At 40.9% G+C, this 16,629-nt stretch overlaps 1 protein-coding gene across 6 annotated transcripts in view; it reads right to left on the reverse strand.

Annotated features, from left to right (window-relative positions):
* The window catches only part of APP (amyloid beta precursor protein), a 257,769-nt gene that overhangs the window by 193,205 nt on the left and 47,935 nt on the right, over positions 1-16,629 (reverse strand). For all 6 annotated transcript variants that reach the window (XM_015248674.3, XM_006215213.4, XM_015248673.3 and 3 more), the window contains exon 2: positions 9,210-9,377. In XM_015248674.3, coding sequence (XP_015104160.1) covers positions 9,210-9,377 — 168 coding nt within the window. The remainder of the gene's footprint in view (positions 1-9,209; positions 9,378-16,629) is intronic.

Here is a 16,629-nt window from a genome sequence, read left to right on the forward strand (position 1 = left end):
CCAATAATGTGCAAAATATATCTATCCTCATGTAGAGGTAGCTGGATACCTCTACTCAAAAACTATTTCACTTAATAAGAATTTTTGGATCTTTCAAGAATCAAACCACAATGCATAGGTGCCTGTCATGCGTGGGTCAATTTTAAGCCCACAAAAGTGGACAGTCCATATAGCAAAATAATAATGGCCAAGAAGGTACCACAGCGTCTATCATACAGGTGTGTCTACAAAATGTCCTCAAAGCTGGTCAGATTAAAACAATCACATATGCTGGGTTTTTTAAAATTAATTTTAACTTCACATTACTAGAGAATGAAAACATCAAGGAAGACAAACAAGTTTTATCTGGAAGTCCCTGTTGAGTTATGTATTTTAGAGGAGAGAGTTAGTTGGGCAAAGGACATGACTTTGTTCACTCATCCAACAGGCAATCTTTGTTTGGTTCAAGCAGTGGTATGGTTTGTTCGGTGATCCTGCTAATTTATAGACAAAACAACAGTTCATTTAGAGCAAGAAGGTTAAAGAAACAGAACACATATTGTGAACTGTGGAAAGAAAACATTTCGGAAAAAGAAAGTACACTCACAATCTAATGGAAGAGACTGTAAGCAAAGCCACATTCACCTGTCTAGGTTTCCCAGTTGGGCATCTGTTCCAGGGCTTGAGGCTTAACTTGTTCAAAACTCCCTCTTAGAGACCTGTTCCCAGTGTGAGTTAGCAGAGCCATGGTCACCTGCTCTAAGCCCCTACCTCACAGGAGGTGCTCTGTAGGTCAGGGAGCCTGTGTTTTAAGTTCTCTCCCTAAAAAAGGAGGAAGAACAGTACTGGGACTTATACAGTTTCTTGTTTAATCAACAATATTTAACTTTTACTACAGTACCTCTGTGCTCCTATCATAAAAGGAAGCCATGGTCTAAGTTTGGTTGGCAACTTTCCTGGACTGCTCAGGTGTCAAAGAGCAAAGGCTGCATGTGAATGGAGGTCTGATAGGGAAGCCCATGCCCCCTCCTTTTCTACGCTTAACCCTAAGGCTTCCTTATAACAGCATCTTGGGGCAACACATACCTGCTCACCTATACAACAAGGATGGGCAGGATGATCTTTCCCACCCCTTTCCCACCAGCATCTTAAGACTTGAATTCCCTTCTCTCCCAAGTCCAACTTACCCTTGGATACAGGCTAATTTTTCCAGAAGTGTCTCAATCAGAAAACACTCCTGTTAAGAACAGTCCCTTAGCCTTTAGTCATCTCTAAAATTAGATCCCAAACCCCCAGATTACAATCAAGATCCTTTACTTGATCTTCATTCCACCTTTTCAATCTCCTAAATTCTTTTCTCAATTTATCTAATCATATATGTAAAAGCTCCTTCTGTGCAAGAATGGCCACTCAGCAACACGCGACACAAAATCCTCTCCTGAACCACTAAATACCTGCTCAATTTGCCTAAATTAAATTTGGGAATGGAACGGGGTTCTTCAGATGAAGAACTGAAGTACACTTGCAATTTTTTCTTTTCCTAACCTAAAGCCTTTGATTTAAATAAAACAATGTTTTGTTTTGTTTTGAAATTTCCTTTCATTCAAAAGAAAAGGGACAACAAAATCTAGAAATTCTAATTTTTCTCCCTAGGCTTGATAATGTATGTTTCAAGGGGAAGAGTATCTTAGTTTTGATCTATGTGTAAGACTCTTAGGTGCCTTAGGCCAATGTCTGGGTTATATAACAGCTCCTGAAGGCTAGTGGCCACTTCAGGCTGTCACATGATGACTTATTTATATGGTAATTTTCTAATTGCTTCCATGATGTTTCCACATCTCGTATAGAATGAAGAAAAGGAAACTTTTTTCTATCAAAGGGACCACAGAGGAAAAATAATCATTAAGGGAGTGTCTGTTGTGGTCATCTATTACTGCACACAAAGTATCTCCAAACTTAGTAACTTCAAACAGGAAGCATTTCTTTCCTCACACAGTTTCTGTGGGTCAGGAATCCGTAAGAGGCTTAGCTGAGGGACCCTGACTCTTACATGGGTGCCGTCAAGATGTCAGCAGGGGCTGTGGTCAAATGAAGGCTTGCCTGGGCCACAGGCTCCACTTCCACGTGGCTGAGTGGGTGCAAGACAGTGCCAGCTGTTGGCAGGAGCGCTCAGTTCCGCAGCAAGTGCACGGCTCCGTGGTGCTGCTTGAGTGTCCTCATGACATGGCAGCTAGCTCCCACCATGGCAAAAGACGTAGCACAAGACAGAAGCCACACATCTTTTATGATCCAGCCTCAAAAGTCACACACTGTGATTTTTCTGAAATCCTGTTGGTTACAAATGTCAGCCCTGCACACAGTGGGAAGACACTACACGTGGATGTAAATACGAGAAGGGAGGCCAGTACTGCTGGGAGCCATCTTGAAACCAGCTAGCACACAGTAATTTAGAATTTCCCACAATTCTGTGAGTCAGCTGAGCAACTGTCCTTCTTCACATGGTGTTGTCAGCGGGAGGACTGCAAGGAAGGCTGCTGGGTTCAACCTGGCCTTGCATACATGGCTGCTGGTTGGTGCCGGCAGCTGGCTGGGAGGGCAGCGAGGGCTAGTGAATGACAGCCTCCATTTTCTTCCACTTGGGCTTCTCCCATGGTTGCCTCCTCAGAGCACAGAAGGAGAAACTTCCAGGCCTTCTTAAGGGTTAGACCCAGAACTAAACCACTCCATTCTACTGGCTAAGGCAAGTCTCATGTCCAACCAAGACTGAAGTTAACTACTGGAAGATGTGATTCATCAAGAGTCAGTGACAACATATTAACACACAGTGACACAAAGAATAACATAAGGTTTGCTTCCTGTTTTCAGGAAGCAGACTTAATGATCATTTGGTACATTTGACTGAATATATCAAGCCATACTCTATGTGTATTACTCTCTTATTGAGGGTTATCATGACACTTGTGTTTAACTGGGTGAAAATAAACTGAGGGCAAATCTGGACTATGGACCAAGAACCCCAATTCTTGCTTGAACATTTCGTTGGAATTCTGTCAGTGGAAAGAAGCAGTCTCTGCAAGAGGAGCCCACAAGGCCATCTGAGGGGAGGCTCTTCCATTGCCAAGAGTGATGCGGAGCACCTGCCTCATCCAGTTTCCATCCTTGTGCCAGCAATAGGCCGTCCACAAGCAGTTACTGAATGACAGCTCACGTGCTCTGGATCAGAGTTAAATGTTGGAGAAAATGCTTTGTAAAACATGATCTCCAGAATCCCTTTGCCCAAGGATCCCCAGTATAAGTCCCAGTCTTAGCTCAGGCTGCCATAATAAATACATAGACTGGGTGGCTTAAATAACAGGGATTTATTTTCTCACAGGTCTGAAAGCTGGCAGTCTGAGATCAGGGTGCCAGCACAGTCAGGTCCTGGAGAAGGGTCTCTTCCTGGTTTGCAGATTGACATCTTCTTCCTGTGGCCTCACATTACCTTTTTGTGTGAGCAGGAGGAGAGGGCAAACTCTCTGCAAGCTCTCTGGTGTCTCTTCTTATAAGGGCACTAATCCTCTCATGAAGGCCCCACCCTCATGACCTCATCTAACCTTGATTACCTACCAAAAGCTCTACTCCCAAATATCATCACATTGGACCTTAGTGCTTCACTGTATGAATTTTGGAGAAGACACAAACATTCAGTCTACAGAAGTCCTCAATACACATTTGATTTAAAAAAAAGAAGGAATAGTGCTGACTATGCTAATAAAAAATATGTACAGAAGATTTTCACATTTCAAAAATGCAAATATTTGAATGATGACTGGGCAGAAGCATAATTATTATGATTGAGGGACAAGAGAGAATTTATAGGTACCAAGAATTTGGAAGATATGGGATAAAACACTGCTTGAACAAATACACAATTTAAACCCTAAGTTTCGAACTATCATCCCAATCAAACTTTATAAGGGCTTATAATCAAGAACAAAGGTAAAAGACTCAATTTTTACTTTTTTCTCCCTAATCTTGCCCCTTATCAACAATAGGACCAAAGCAATCAGGGGGCAAAAACGACCACATTGACAATAAATAACAGCAAAACCACCAACATCAGGGAATACAAATCAAGAGGAACTTGATACTATGAAGGACATGGACTAGACAATCCATCATCAAAGCAGTAATATCTGACACATCATATTAAGCTTAGCACCAGCACCAACAGATACGATGAGCAGCTATACAGGCAATCCTCTGGAAAAACAAATTTCACAAGTGAGTTAAATTAACAAGGTCAAAATGAGGTCACGGTGATGAATTTAGTCGGTTTGATTCTGTCCTAGGACCACAGACTGCTAACAGCTGCCTCTGTGACTCAGCCAGCTGTCTCTACAACATCTGTGTTTTGGTCACGAGAAGGATGGAGCACATAAGGAAAAAAGTTATTTATCACTATTGGGAGAAAATAATCAGTCAGTAAAGAGCACTGTAAATAGTGACAGTGATGGTTTCTGTAGATTTTTTAAAAAGGAATTTGCACAATGATAGGTGTCAGAATATAGTGGTAAGTGTCTTCATGGTGCTGAAGCAAATACCTGTCAACCTGGAATTCTATACATAACTAAGCTATTGTTCAGTAAGAACAGCTTCTGGAAATAACTAAGTAAGATGACAGGGATCCCAAAACATAGAGGAATCACAATAAATAATACAGGAATAGAAACGCTTTAGTGAAAGAATCGGTTGTAAACAATGAATCCAGTGAAGGAACTGACGACTGTGGGAATTATAGCAACAGAACAGACTATAATAGTAAACTCTGAGAATATAAAAACAATATTAACTTACAAAACCTGTGAGAAGGGGAGGTAGAAAAATTATGAACATTATTTTCCTTGACTTTCTTATCAAGGAATCAATCAACTGTCTGAAAAACATGAAGCTAAAAACAAACAAAAAACAAACAAACAAAGGCATATAAACTCCCCCATAATTCAATCCTACAAATGAAAACAATTCATTATTTCCAATTACAAAAGGAAAATATCAGAATGTGTACAAAGTGAGAGGCGACAGGAAGACCCCAAAATATCAATATCAAATGTTCTACATAGTTTAGGATGCACCAAAGATTCTGAGTGAGCCCCTCTCCAACACCCACCCCCCAACATCTTCCCAAAAGCCGGTTAAAGTCATGATGCACTATGAACTCCCTCAGCTACCCACTCTCCAACCTATACCACTTTTAAAAGGCACTGCGTGTTTCTAAGCCCATTGTGTTGGGCTGTGGTCATTTTTCTATTTGGCTCCCGTGCCATTCTTCATCCTTTTTTTCTGGCCGGAGCTCCTCTCCCCACACCACGTGGCTCCGATTGAGCTGCCAGACAAGACACACACCCTCATGACCAAGGTGGGCCAGTCCCAGTACTGAGTCCTTGTGGATATGGTCACTGGTCCAAAGATAGCTGTGTGAGCAAAAGCAGGATCAGAGAGAACTCCTCCTGGGAATGAGTGTACGCTGGCCAGAAAGAGTTGGGAGTCCAAGCTGGAACGACACACTCCCAGAGGTACTGGCTGCCACCTTCCCTGGCCTCCAAGAAGAACCCATCTTTGCAGGGGAAAACAAGGTGAATGTGAAGGAGAAAAGATAAGTAGAAAATAAGAGACCCCAACGGAGACATCCCAGGCAGCACTGAGTGTGCTGATATCTGAGGACCTGATTTCTGGATGCCTTTTTTGTGAGTTATCCTCACCCCATGACCCTCCCCACCCATGGGAGAAAATATCCTCCATGTACAGTTGTTTAGTGGGTTTTGATCACCTGGCAACAGACGCTGCCTAAATAACCCCCCTGACTATTTCCCCATCTCTTATTCTCCTAAGACTCAGCCAAACACTTATCCACTAGATCTCATTTCTCCCTAGTCTTCCAGCTGCTTGAGCCCAGTCTCCTTATGATAGACATCTACTCTTCCGAGTTTAGTTTAAGCTTCCCTCAGCTGAAGTTCCTTCCCTTTAAAAACAAGGCCCAACAAAAAAAAAACAAAGCCTTTCCCTTTTCTGTGAATTGCCCACAAGCTCTTTGCCTCTAGGTCTTTCCTTAAAGAGTCCAGAGATGGTTTCACCACCCATTCATGATTTTCTTCCTGTAACCTACTGCAATTTGACTTCTTCCCATGCTATTCCCTTGAAATTGCTATCTCAAAGATCAACAATGAACTCTGATTTGCCAAATGAGAAGAATGTTTTATTATAAAGCATCTCTAAGTCCGTGACTTAGAAATGGGCAAAAGAGATTATAAACTGAGTGTTCTAGCAGTAAAATGCAGGTGTTGCCTTCCAGAGTCTGGGAGTGGCGGGGGAGAAGATTATCTGATTCTATCGGGACCTGCTATAGGCTATTTTACATATAAACTATTTGCATTGCCAATGTAAATGTTTCCTGTCCCACACAATGCAGATCAGATGATTCCTGTCCACAGCCATGTGAATGAAGTTTGTTGGAAAAAGAATTTAAATCTCTTCAAGTCAGACTGGTTTACATCTTACAGGTTACCTGATTAATGAACTGAGTAAAATCTTTGACGTGCATTCACTTTGCAAGGGAGTCACAATTTGCGCTGTGAAAAATTACACTTCAACCATTTCTGGTATGCATCACACCTGCACTCTTGTCATTTCCCTTGGTTAGATATTAACCGAGTTTGACTTCCAGAACCTAACAGCACCTAGTTCTGATCCTAGGTTTTTAACCACTGCTCCTCCTCCATTGATTCTTCCCCTTTGTTCCCCTTAAATGTTGCAATTCACCAAGTTTCTTTCCCAAGATTCTCCCCTAGAGGCACCATTAGAGTAAACCGAAGGCAAACACTTGACGAGGTAGCTTGGCATTTTTCAAATGTTCAATAAAAGTTAGTTGGTACTAGCATCATCGACATCACAGACATGTGCCAACATCATCATCACCAGGTTTTATGTTGCTAACGTTATTTTATAAGCTTTTCTCTCCCTTTAGGTCCCTCCTTTAAGAATAGGTCCTGTGTTCCACTCATAATTGCATCCTTAGCACCGAGAGATACCCTCTCTACAGACAGCCCCCAATTCTCCTTCCTTTAAAAAAAAAAAAAAAACCTTCAATGACACTTCCTGTTGTTCCAGAATAAAGACCAAATTCATTAAAAGGGCTCACAAGGCCTGATATCCTGGCCCTTTCTTACTTCTTCAGTATAATGTTTGTCTAATCCATCTTAAGATTCTGACCTGTGTGCTTCATCCTACAAGGCCTCTGTAGCTGGGGAGCTGAGACAGGCAGATATAACCACAATTGCAAGACAAAGGAGAAACAACCAAAGGGTTCACCCTCCCCGCCCCCACCTCCTGGCCACCAACAATCCAGCAAAGTCTGGGACTGGAACAACCACTCTGTGGCTTAGCCCTGGGACAAACAACAGACTAGAACAGGAAGTGAAGCTGCCCAGGCATCAGTGGGCTCTCTAAGTGGGAAAGGAAGGACGGTTGTTCTCAGAGCCATGAAAAGTATTTTTTATAGAGTCATCATACAACTGTAAAAACATCTGACTATTTATAACTGACACGGAGGAAAAACTTTGATGCAAACCATGACACATGTATTGAAACAGACATTCAACAAAAAATAATGATGTGGTCAATGTCACTTACTAAATTTGAGTTCCAGCCTCTAAATAAAGTTTATTTAACATTCAGAATGCCTAATACGCATGTATATCCAGAAAAGTAAAACGGTATCAAAAGCTTGTAAGCGTGCACACACAGGGTTTCAACTTCCAAACTCGTAACTCACCTATGAAATTGTACTGGAGGAACTCTTCAGTAGAATGTGAGTATTATTTCCAAAATGTATATTTTAGAAATGTCATATCTGGGCAAAAGTGAATTTATTATCAATTTCTATTTAATCAATGCTTTTAAGAAAAATATAAAGGGCACAGATATTAGTGATTTCTACCTAAATATAAAGAATTATTTTTTCACATCATAGGACTCCTTCAAGATAAAAATTACTTGATATTGTGATAACTGTAGATGCTTTTTTGATTCTCAAAACACAAGGTTTAAAATTTAGAGATTGTCCTTTCTTACTGTGCTACTAATAAAAAATTGTATATATATGTGTGTGTGTGCTTAAAATATGTATACATATATATATTTCATTAAACACTCAGCTTGGATCAAAAAAGGTTAATGAAAATTTTTAATACTTTTTAGTACATAAAAGATTACAACAAAGAAAACATTGCCAGGTTATAGGTTGTTTATGGAAGGTAAAGGATTTTGCTTTGCCAAGAGGTATAAGAATAATTCCTTTAAATGTTCTTAAAACACAAAGAGTCGCATATCCTAGGAATAGGTAATTGTCTAGAAATATGGGCCAAAATGCCTTGGACTCCAGCTATTTTAAACTGAATTTTAAAAATTAATTTTAAAAATAACAATATACCATACCATATACAATAATAGCAAGAAAACTAGGAAAAGTTATACAAAGGCTGAAGATCTCTACAAATGGTAAGGGGATGATTTCCAGGATCTAAAAGTTACGTTAAAAAAGCAAAGTGCAGAACAGTGCTTACCGTAAGCCACATTTTTTATGAGAAAAACAAGGGAAAACATACATCCTCTCTTTTGCAAGAAGGATAAATCAAGAACAATAAAAAATGTTTAGAAACAGAGGGTGGGTGGCAGGTGAGATTCTTGAGTGCAACTTATTTTCAATGCTTTAACAATGTAAATGTCTTACATTTTCGAATAGTAAAAATGAGAGAAAAACTAAAACTAAATAAAAACAAATACATGTACTAAAATATATCAAATTGGTAACACAGAGAAAATTAATTCCGGTTACTTTTAAACACAGTATCTTGACTGCACAGCCACAGTGGGATCTACTCTAAAGAGAAAAGTAAGGGCCAAGATATCTTAAACTTTACTCAGTTGGGATCTTTTATAGCTCTTTTAAATGAAGGATATTTGACATACAATATTCTATTGCAGTTGGTTTAATGATGGTTGTTACAGGACATAATTACAAACATATTTTTCCATACTGTAGGGTAAAGCAAGTATTTATATTAAGGGAATGGTGAATCATTAGGAACCAAGATGTTTACTGCAAGAGATAAAATACAAACATAAAAGAAGTTGAATTTTAAAAAAACTGCATGGGGTCCAACATGAACGGCTGGCCCCCAGCGGAGACTTACTTCTTGGCAGTACTGAAGGATGCCCTCCTTGGTGCCAATGCAGGTTTTGGTCCCTGATGGGTCTGACTCCCACTTCCCATTCTGCACGTTCATGTGCATGTTCAGTTTGCCACAGAACATGGCAACCTGGGGTTCTGCAAGCAGGCCAGCATTGCCGTCTGTGGGCACCTGAAAAAATAAGTCTGGGTCAGTTACAGAAGTCCATAGCTCGAGGGGTAGAGGCTGGGGAAGGGCTGCAAAGAGGAACCCGGCATGGAGCCACACCAAAAACAGTTCCATTCTTGCGAAATGTCAGTTACGAATTCCTTTGCTACAGACATCTCCAACCACCTATGATATAGTGTTGTTGTTAATACTGAAATGAAGAAATTCGTAATATGGAGAACAATTTATTCACTGAAAAGTTTATACATTTCCGCAAGGGCAGATTTCATGGAAAAGCTTATACGTTTTGTAGACTGAAAGGTCCTGACAATAAAATAAGATGTTTTTCTGAAATAAATATAATCACAAAAAAAAAGAGAAAACCATATTTTCATAATAAACTCCAAATGACTCACACAAAGAACGCCAAGTCCCCGCCTGGTGACCAGGTCTGGAAGTGGGTGTCACACACCTCCCAGAGCTGAAGGCACTGTGTTGGTGTGCGTTACTAGTTAGCAAGTGACACTGTGATTTCTGCAACCAAAAAATTATTACAGAATTTACTCTGCACAGATGTGAATGAATACGTTGGCCATCCCACCAGTTTCCTCCTGGACATTCTCTGGTTATCACTCTCTCAGCTCTTAAGAGTAAGGATGCTGGTGTCCCATCTCCCCAGCCACCCTACAGGAGGCGACAAGTCTCATTTAGAGCCCAGCACAAGCTGTGTCTGTTGTAAGCTCTCTACAGGTCTTACCTATCACCCCTGCAGGCAACACCATTTCACCAGAATAACTTTGAAATGGGTGCCCTTCTGTATTTCCAAACCCTTCTGCCCACAGGTATTTCCTTCAGACAAATATTTTTAAAAGGGAAAATGGAAGTTCTGAAATATCCATACTACCTCACTTAATAGGTTCTGACAGCTTAGAAAGAAAAAAATAAAGTCAGCAAGAGCTGAAAACTAAATCCACAGGAGTCAAAGTGCTATCTGCAACCGAGGAATCAGAAGACACGGCGGCCGAGTACTTCTCCCTTGTTAAATCCAGCTGCTGAGAAAACGTGTGACATCCGTGCCAAGAAGAGTTAACTTCCGACAAAAGCCATTCACACAGCTGAGAACTGGGTGATTCTATAATCACTTGGATCGTTTCTAAAAACTGTTCGCAGGACAGAAAACAACAACAACAACAATGCTAAAATTACATAGAGATTTCAGTTAAAGAAACAGCTTCCTGACATTTCTTCGCACAGAAATGTAAAAATAGATCAAACAACTGTCCACTCTAGTCATCGTCATATATATTTTGTCCATACATCCGTTAGAGGATTTATGCCCTTTAAAAAAAAAATCTTGCACTGAACCGGGGAGACCTATCACAGACCTGAGTGCAAAAGCTTCTGGCAAGAGTCTCTCCAACCACGTTGCAGGCAACATTTTCTACATTTCTAGTTCTACTGTGTAAGGTATATTTAATAAAATTCTGCCGCCACCCTGCCAGATGTAGCAAACAGCAGCTGAGGCCAGAGTGTCAGATTGTCAGCAAATAGCTGGGATCCCTTTACTCCCCACTTTGGGGTCTTGCCCACCACCTACAATTTCTAAGCCAGAAACTGAGAAGCTCTTTCTCCAACAGAAGCAAAGAAGCAGCCTAAGTGGAATACACCAGTCACTTGAGTTTCACAGCTTTCCTGAGGGAAGAAGAGGAAATTCAATGCCTTGATCCTAAAAAATCGGAGCAGATTCTGTCAATGTCATTAAAGGAGTAAGATAACAGCATTGCAAAAAAGTCAAATAATAATCCCATAGATAAGGCCCTATTAGCAGATGCAAAGAAGGACACAAAATAGATTTAAAATATAGATCAATGCATAAAATTCATTCATGTATTTATTTATAAAATATGTGCTTTGCCCATATGTTAAATTCCATTATCAAGAAATTTACCATCTAGTAATGAAATCACCATTGTATTCCCCACAGTATTTTATTCTCCTCAAATTCATTCCTGTCTCAAAGATTTCCAGTCTTAGTAGAATCTTGGTACCTCAGCCCCGCCAACTGAACAGAGAGAATAACGATCCTTTACTGCAGTTGGTCATGATTTGGCTGAATGAATGCCCCTGTTCTCAACCTCAACGTTTCTCTGTACCTCTGATTCTCCACAGTGTGTTTATTTACAGTTTCTACCTCCTTGTCAATGCAAAAGCCCCTCATTCCATAGCTTTCCCTCAAGGAACACTGAAATACCAATTTTGTTCCCCAGGGTGGCTGGCTTCCAAGAAGACCCCTAATCGTCCCTCCTTGCTGGCTTCACGCTTTTGTCAGGGCCAATCCAGAGAGCATCAGGGTCTGTCCGTTGCAACAAATAGAATGCAGCAAAAATGATGTGTGATTTCCCAGGCAAGATCATAAAGGGTTCCTGGGTTTCTTCCTTGTTCTCTGGGATCACATGCCATGGCGGGGGACATTGGCTGCCATGTTGTGCGGACACTTAAGCAACCCTGTGGAGAGGCCCACATGATGAGGAGCTGAGGACTCCTGTCAACAGCAACGTGAGTGAGCTTGGAAACATCCTCCAGCCTCATCAAGCCTTCCTTTGACTGCAGCCCTGGCTGACCTGATTGAAACCTCAAGACAGACTTGGAGCCAAAACCACCCAGAAGACGCTCCCAAATTCCTGACCCATCAAAACTGAGATAATAAACAATTATTGTTTTAAATTATTAGGTTTGAGGTAACCTGTTATACAGCAAGAGATAACCAATAAGCTCTTCCTTTTTCCCAGCTCCATAATACATCTACCAACAGCCTTTGAGATCCTCTACTGAAAAAAGGAAACACACAAAAAATTCTGTCATCCTCTAGACCAGGGGGTCAGCAGATTTTCTATGTAAAGGGCCAGATAATATTTTAGGTCTTGGAAAACACACGGTCTCTTGTGACTACTCAACTCTGTTGTTGTCATACAAAAGCAGCCTCGGACAACATGCAAAATGGGTGTGGCTGTTTTACAATAAAATGTTCTTTATGAAATAGGCAGGAGGCCAGATGTGGCCAGTGGCCCATCATTTGCCTATCTCTGCTCTAGAGGAACTATCGCCTTCCCACTTCTTACAACAAATTGCGGTAAGATCCCAGGTGGTGATTAAAACACTCACTGATACCACTTTCTCACCTTCTTCTTAAGACCCCTGTAGTCTGGTTTATATACCCACCCTACTCAAACACGTTTCTCAGAGGTTACGTATGACCGCCTGAGAAGGAAAATAGGCTTTTTTCTTCAATACCTGTCACTTTTCAATTTCTCTGCCATACACGAAGGCTTCCTTGGAAGTCTCTTCCGTTGGCTCTGTCTCAATGAACCATCCCAGCTCTCTCTACTTTTCTGATGACCTCATTACTAACTCAAAGTCCTTCAATTCCACAGCGTAAGACATTCCTAAAGATGAGACCATTGCTTCTCTTTTACCTACTTTAAGAAGTCGTGGTGATGACACTCTTTTACCTCCCAGCTGCAGAGAGGCAACTCCACGATAACAGTAACAGCCAAGATAAATGACAGCAGCTCACATTTCTTCGCTCAGTAAGCCTGAGAATATAACACATGCTTGGCACTGATGCAGTTTTGGAGACAAAGCAGTAAATCTGACCAGTCCTCACCTTGACAATAAGATGACCAACCATCCTAGTTTGCTTGGGACTGAGGGCTTTCCAGGATGTGAGACTTTTAGTGCTGAAACTTGAGAAAGTCCCTAGCAAGTTGAGACAACTGGTCACCCCACCTGACAAACACATCAAATGTTTCATTTTTCCTACCTTGAGTTCTCAGTATCTTTCTATTTCTTCCCTTCTTCATTTTGTTCTCCTTCCTTGTTTTTGAATTTCCAGTTGTTCTGATGCCATGTGTTTGTACATCTGGATATGCCAACTACCAAACGGTGGTAATCTTTCTCACACTCTCTTCAAATAAATTGATTTTGTCCCTATCATATTACTGGAAAACATCGTTAATTGCCTTATGATCTCTTCCTTTTAACAATGGCAGTTAAGGAAAATAGATGCTTCAGTTCCTTCTGGATTTCCTACCAGATGAAATCTAATATTAACTTTAAAAAATAAGTCCAGAGAGTCAAGCCCAGTTTTCCTAGAATGGAGACTGTTGAATAGTTCAAACTGATTTCTCAATACTTAGGGCCATCTATTATGCTAGGAATTATAAAGCTGGCTGTATGTACACATCTGTTACATTTGACATCACAAGAGGCCCTTCACGAATAAATACTTAAATCACAAAGACATGTTTCTCGGGCAAAAATTCTTTCCCAAATCAACACCAGCTGTGTGTAAGATCAGAGTATCTGGCTGGGCGATCACAAATTGAACCAAAAGTTTTTCTATTCTTAATGAAGCCCACCTGCGAAGAATTTCATGTTGTAAGTAACATATCCCCGGCTCAGTGAATTAAAACAGGACAAACAATCCACAGGATCCTGACTGGCATCAAACAATTCATTTAAGAAAAAAAGCCTGGTTGCTAGGAGCAGCCCACTCGCTCCCTGGCATTTAGCCAGAAGGAAACCGTCACCAGCCAAGATGGTCACACGGGAGATAATACTTAGCCTTTCAAGGGCCCAACAGGTTTACTCCAATCCCCTTTTCTGAATGAAGCCTCAAAAAACGGTTTAATAAATCATATACAGGATCCTAGTCACGATCTGTTAATATGGACACTCTTAAAACTACAACCTTTCGGTCCTAGAGTAAGTTACTTGCTGTCGATGAAAACATCCTAAAGATAATTATTCCTCGAGTTTGAAAAACATTCCTCTTTTTTAATAGAAAAGAAATATAAAAGCTTTAGTGGATGGGAAATACAACTACTTAAACAACTACTACATTTTAATTTCATTTTCATATTAACAAGATCTAAGGTAACTTAAGGTTACTTTGCAGAAATCCAAGACATCTAAGAGATTGGCACCCTGGCATAAATGGCCATTCACGGTCCATGCATTTCTGGGAGACTGAAGATGAAGATAATTCTTGTACACTGAATGACTTTCCACTGACATCATAAGACCAGAGATGCTTTCCCATGGGAAAACAGTGCTCAGCGACAATGAACAAAATAACTGGCTAAGACAATGGCGCCTGCACACAGTGCTTCAGGAGCAACAGGCTATTTACAGAATGCTCTGAACTACTGGGGTCCAAATGTTACACTTAACAATGCTGTCAATCTTTAAAAAAAAAAAAAACCCAGCCCTTCGCTTCTAGAATTTTAAGAATCATAATATATAAACAAGGTACCAAAGTGAAAATGGACTTTCCTAAAGCAAGCTAACTAGAAAACGGCTTCAAAAGGGCTTAAGGGGAATTGAAAATAAATAGAAATATATATACCTAACCTGGGCCAGTCTACAGAGGTGAACCTGTAAACTTACACCTAGAATCCATGCAATTTACAAGTGCAAAAGCAGCTTCTCGAGCAATTTCTCCTGCTGTCTTTCAAACTGGGTGTTCCCTTTCCCCTCAAAGTTGATCTTTATTATCATCAAGGAGATCAAAATTCCTTATAGAGCCGGCTTGGCAGCATTCCTCCGCACACAGTCCCAACTACAAGGGACAGGGAACAAGGAACCCTCTGTTTCCTCGGCGAGGAGAGGGCAGAGACCCATAGCTTAGTACATCGGTGGATTTATGTAATTTTAAAGTTTGTGGCTAATGAAAACCATCTGGTTTCTGCATTTAAATGAACTTCTCACCAGTCTGAATAGCTGGCCAAAAGAGTATTTGGTACTATTTATTCAGTTCACAATCTCCTCAGGGTCAGGTTCTTGTATAGTAAGTATCTCTTAAAAAGCACACATGATGCTATTTCTATTATAGTCGTGGTTTCCTCACATAAATAGTTTTCTCTCACCCTGGGCATAATACAATTATACTCCACCGAAATGCTTTTAAAACATTCAGATTTTCCATTTTCAATGTAATTATTCTGCAGAATCACAATCGAGAAGATTTGAGCGTGAACTCCTTTCAAGGATGAATAAAGAACCTCACTTAATCCTTCACGTAAACTAATTTTCATTCCCTGAAGGAAAAGACTTCCTTATTTGTAAGGCTTCCCTTTAAGTGCACCCCCTCCCCCCGCAAAAAAATCTTAAGCAGAACCAGAACATCTACAATTGCCCATTTCATCTCTAACAGAGGGGAACTGAAATTAAAATCAGAATCACAAAACTGAAACAATCTGTAAAATCACCCAACTCTAAGGAGAAGGAAAAGGCTCTGAAAGACTCGTCTAAGGCCACAGAATCACGAAGAGGCAGAGATGGGAGCTGGACCTACTCCATCAAGGGTTTTGTTGACGTGACCTGCCTGACTCTCAAATTAAAACGGAAAATTACAATTTTCCAAGGTTTTGCCCCTGTGTGTGTGTGTGTGAATGTATCTGTAGTGAGAGAGGCTGGAGGAGCTAATCAAAGCATACAGAAAAATGAAATGTGATTACAGAAACCGTACACAGCTTCAATTTACCCGCGTGGAGAGGCGGTCACATTCCTCACATCCATCAGTCACCGTACAGTTATTTCAGAGCTCAAGTTTCAGGCTAAAAATGATTTGTCACAAAGACGAGTGAGGAGAGAAAACATTCCTTTCAGAGGATGAATCCACATTTGTCACCCCTTGACTACTGACGTTCTTGGGATACTGCTGACCTGGCTTCAAAGGACAAATTTAAGCTCCTTGATGAAACCATAGCCTCTGTTGCTATTGATAAAGTTAATTCTTATTTGGGGACCCACAAAATGGAGGCTGTCCCAGTGGGGTGGCCCACATCACAAATCTAGACCGGTGTCAGCTTGCACGTGGTGAAACACCTGTGAAGGAATCCTAGCACACCGATCACAGTCCTGCCACTCAGCTTCAGTGAGCTTGACTTGCCCTAGAAAACAGGATGTGCCAGCCTTCTGAGGAGCCCCGCTTCCCGATCTCCTCGACAATAGCGCCATTTCTGTGCTGTCTCCCTAAGGCTCTGTGAACTCGCTCTTGCCCCAGATCCCTCAGGAGCCTGTGCTGCTTGTAGGGTATCGTTTGTCTTCCTTTGAATGAAGGACATCAAACTCGTTACTAAATTGTTCTAGTTTTGTCATTCGACAATAGCAAGCTTTTCTTTCTGCCTAAAGGATATTCTAACGCTGACCCCAAATTCCTCCCAACTCATAACAAGGCCGGTAAATAATTCTCGCTGCTGGTGCCCGGTAAGAA

The sequence above is a fragment of the Vicugna pacos genome, chromosome 1 (genome assembly GCF_048564905.1).
Source record: "Vicugna pacos chromosome 1, VicPac4, whole genome shotgun sequence".
Taxonomy (NCBI): domain Eukaryota; kingdom Metazoa; phylum Chordata; class Mammalia; order Artiodactyla; family Camelidae; genus Vicugna; species Vicugna pacos.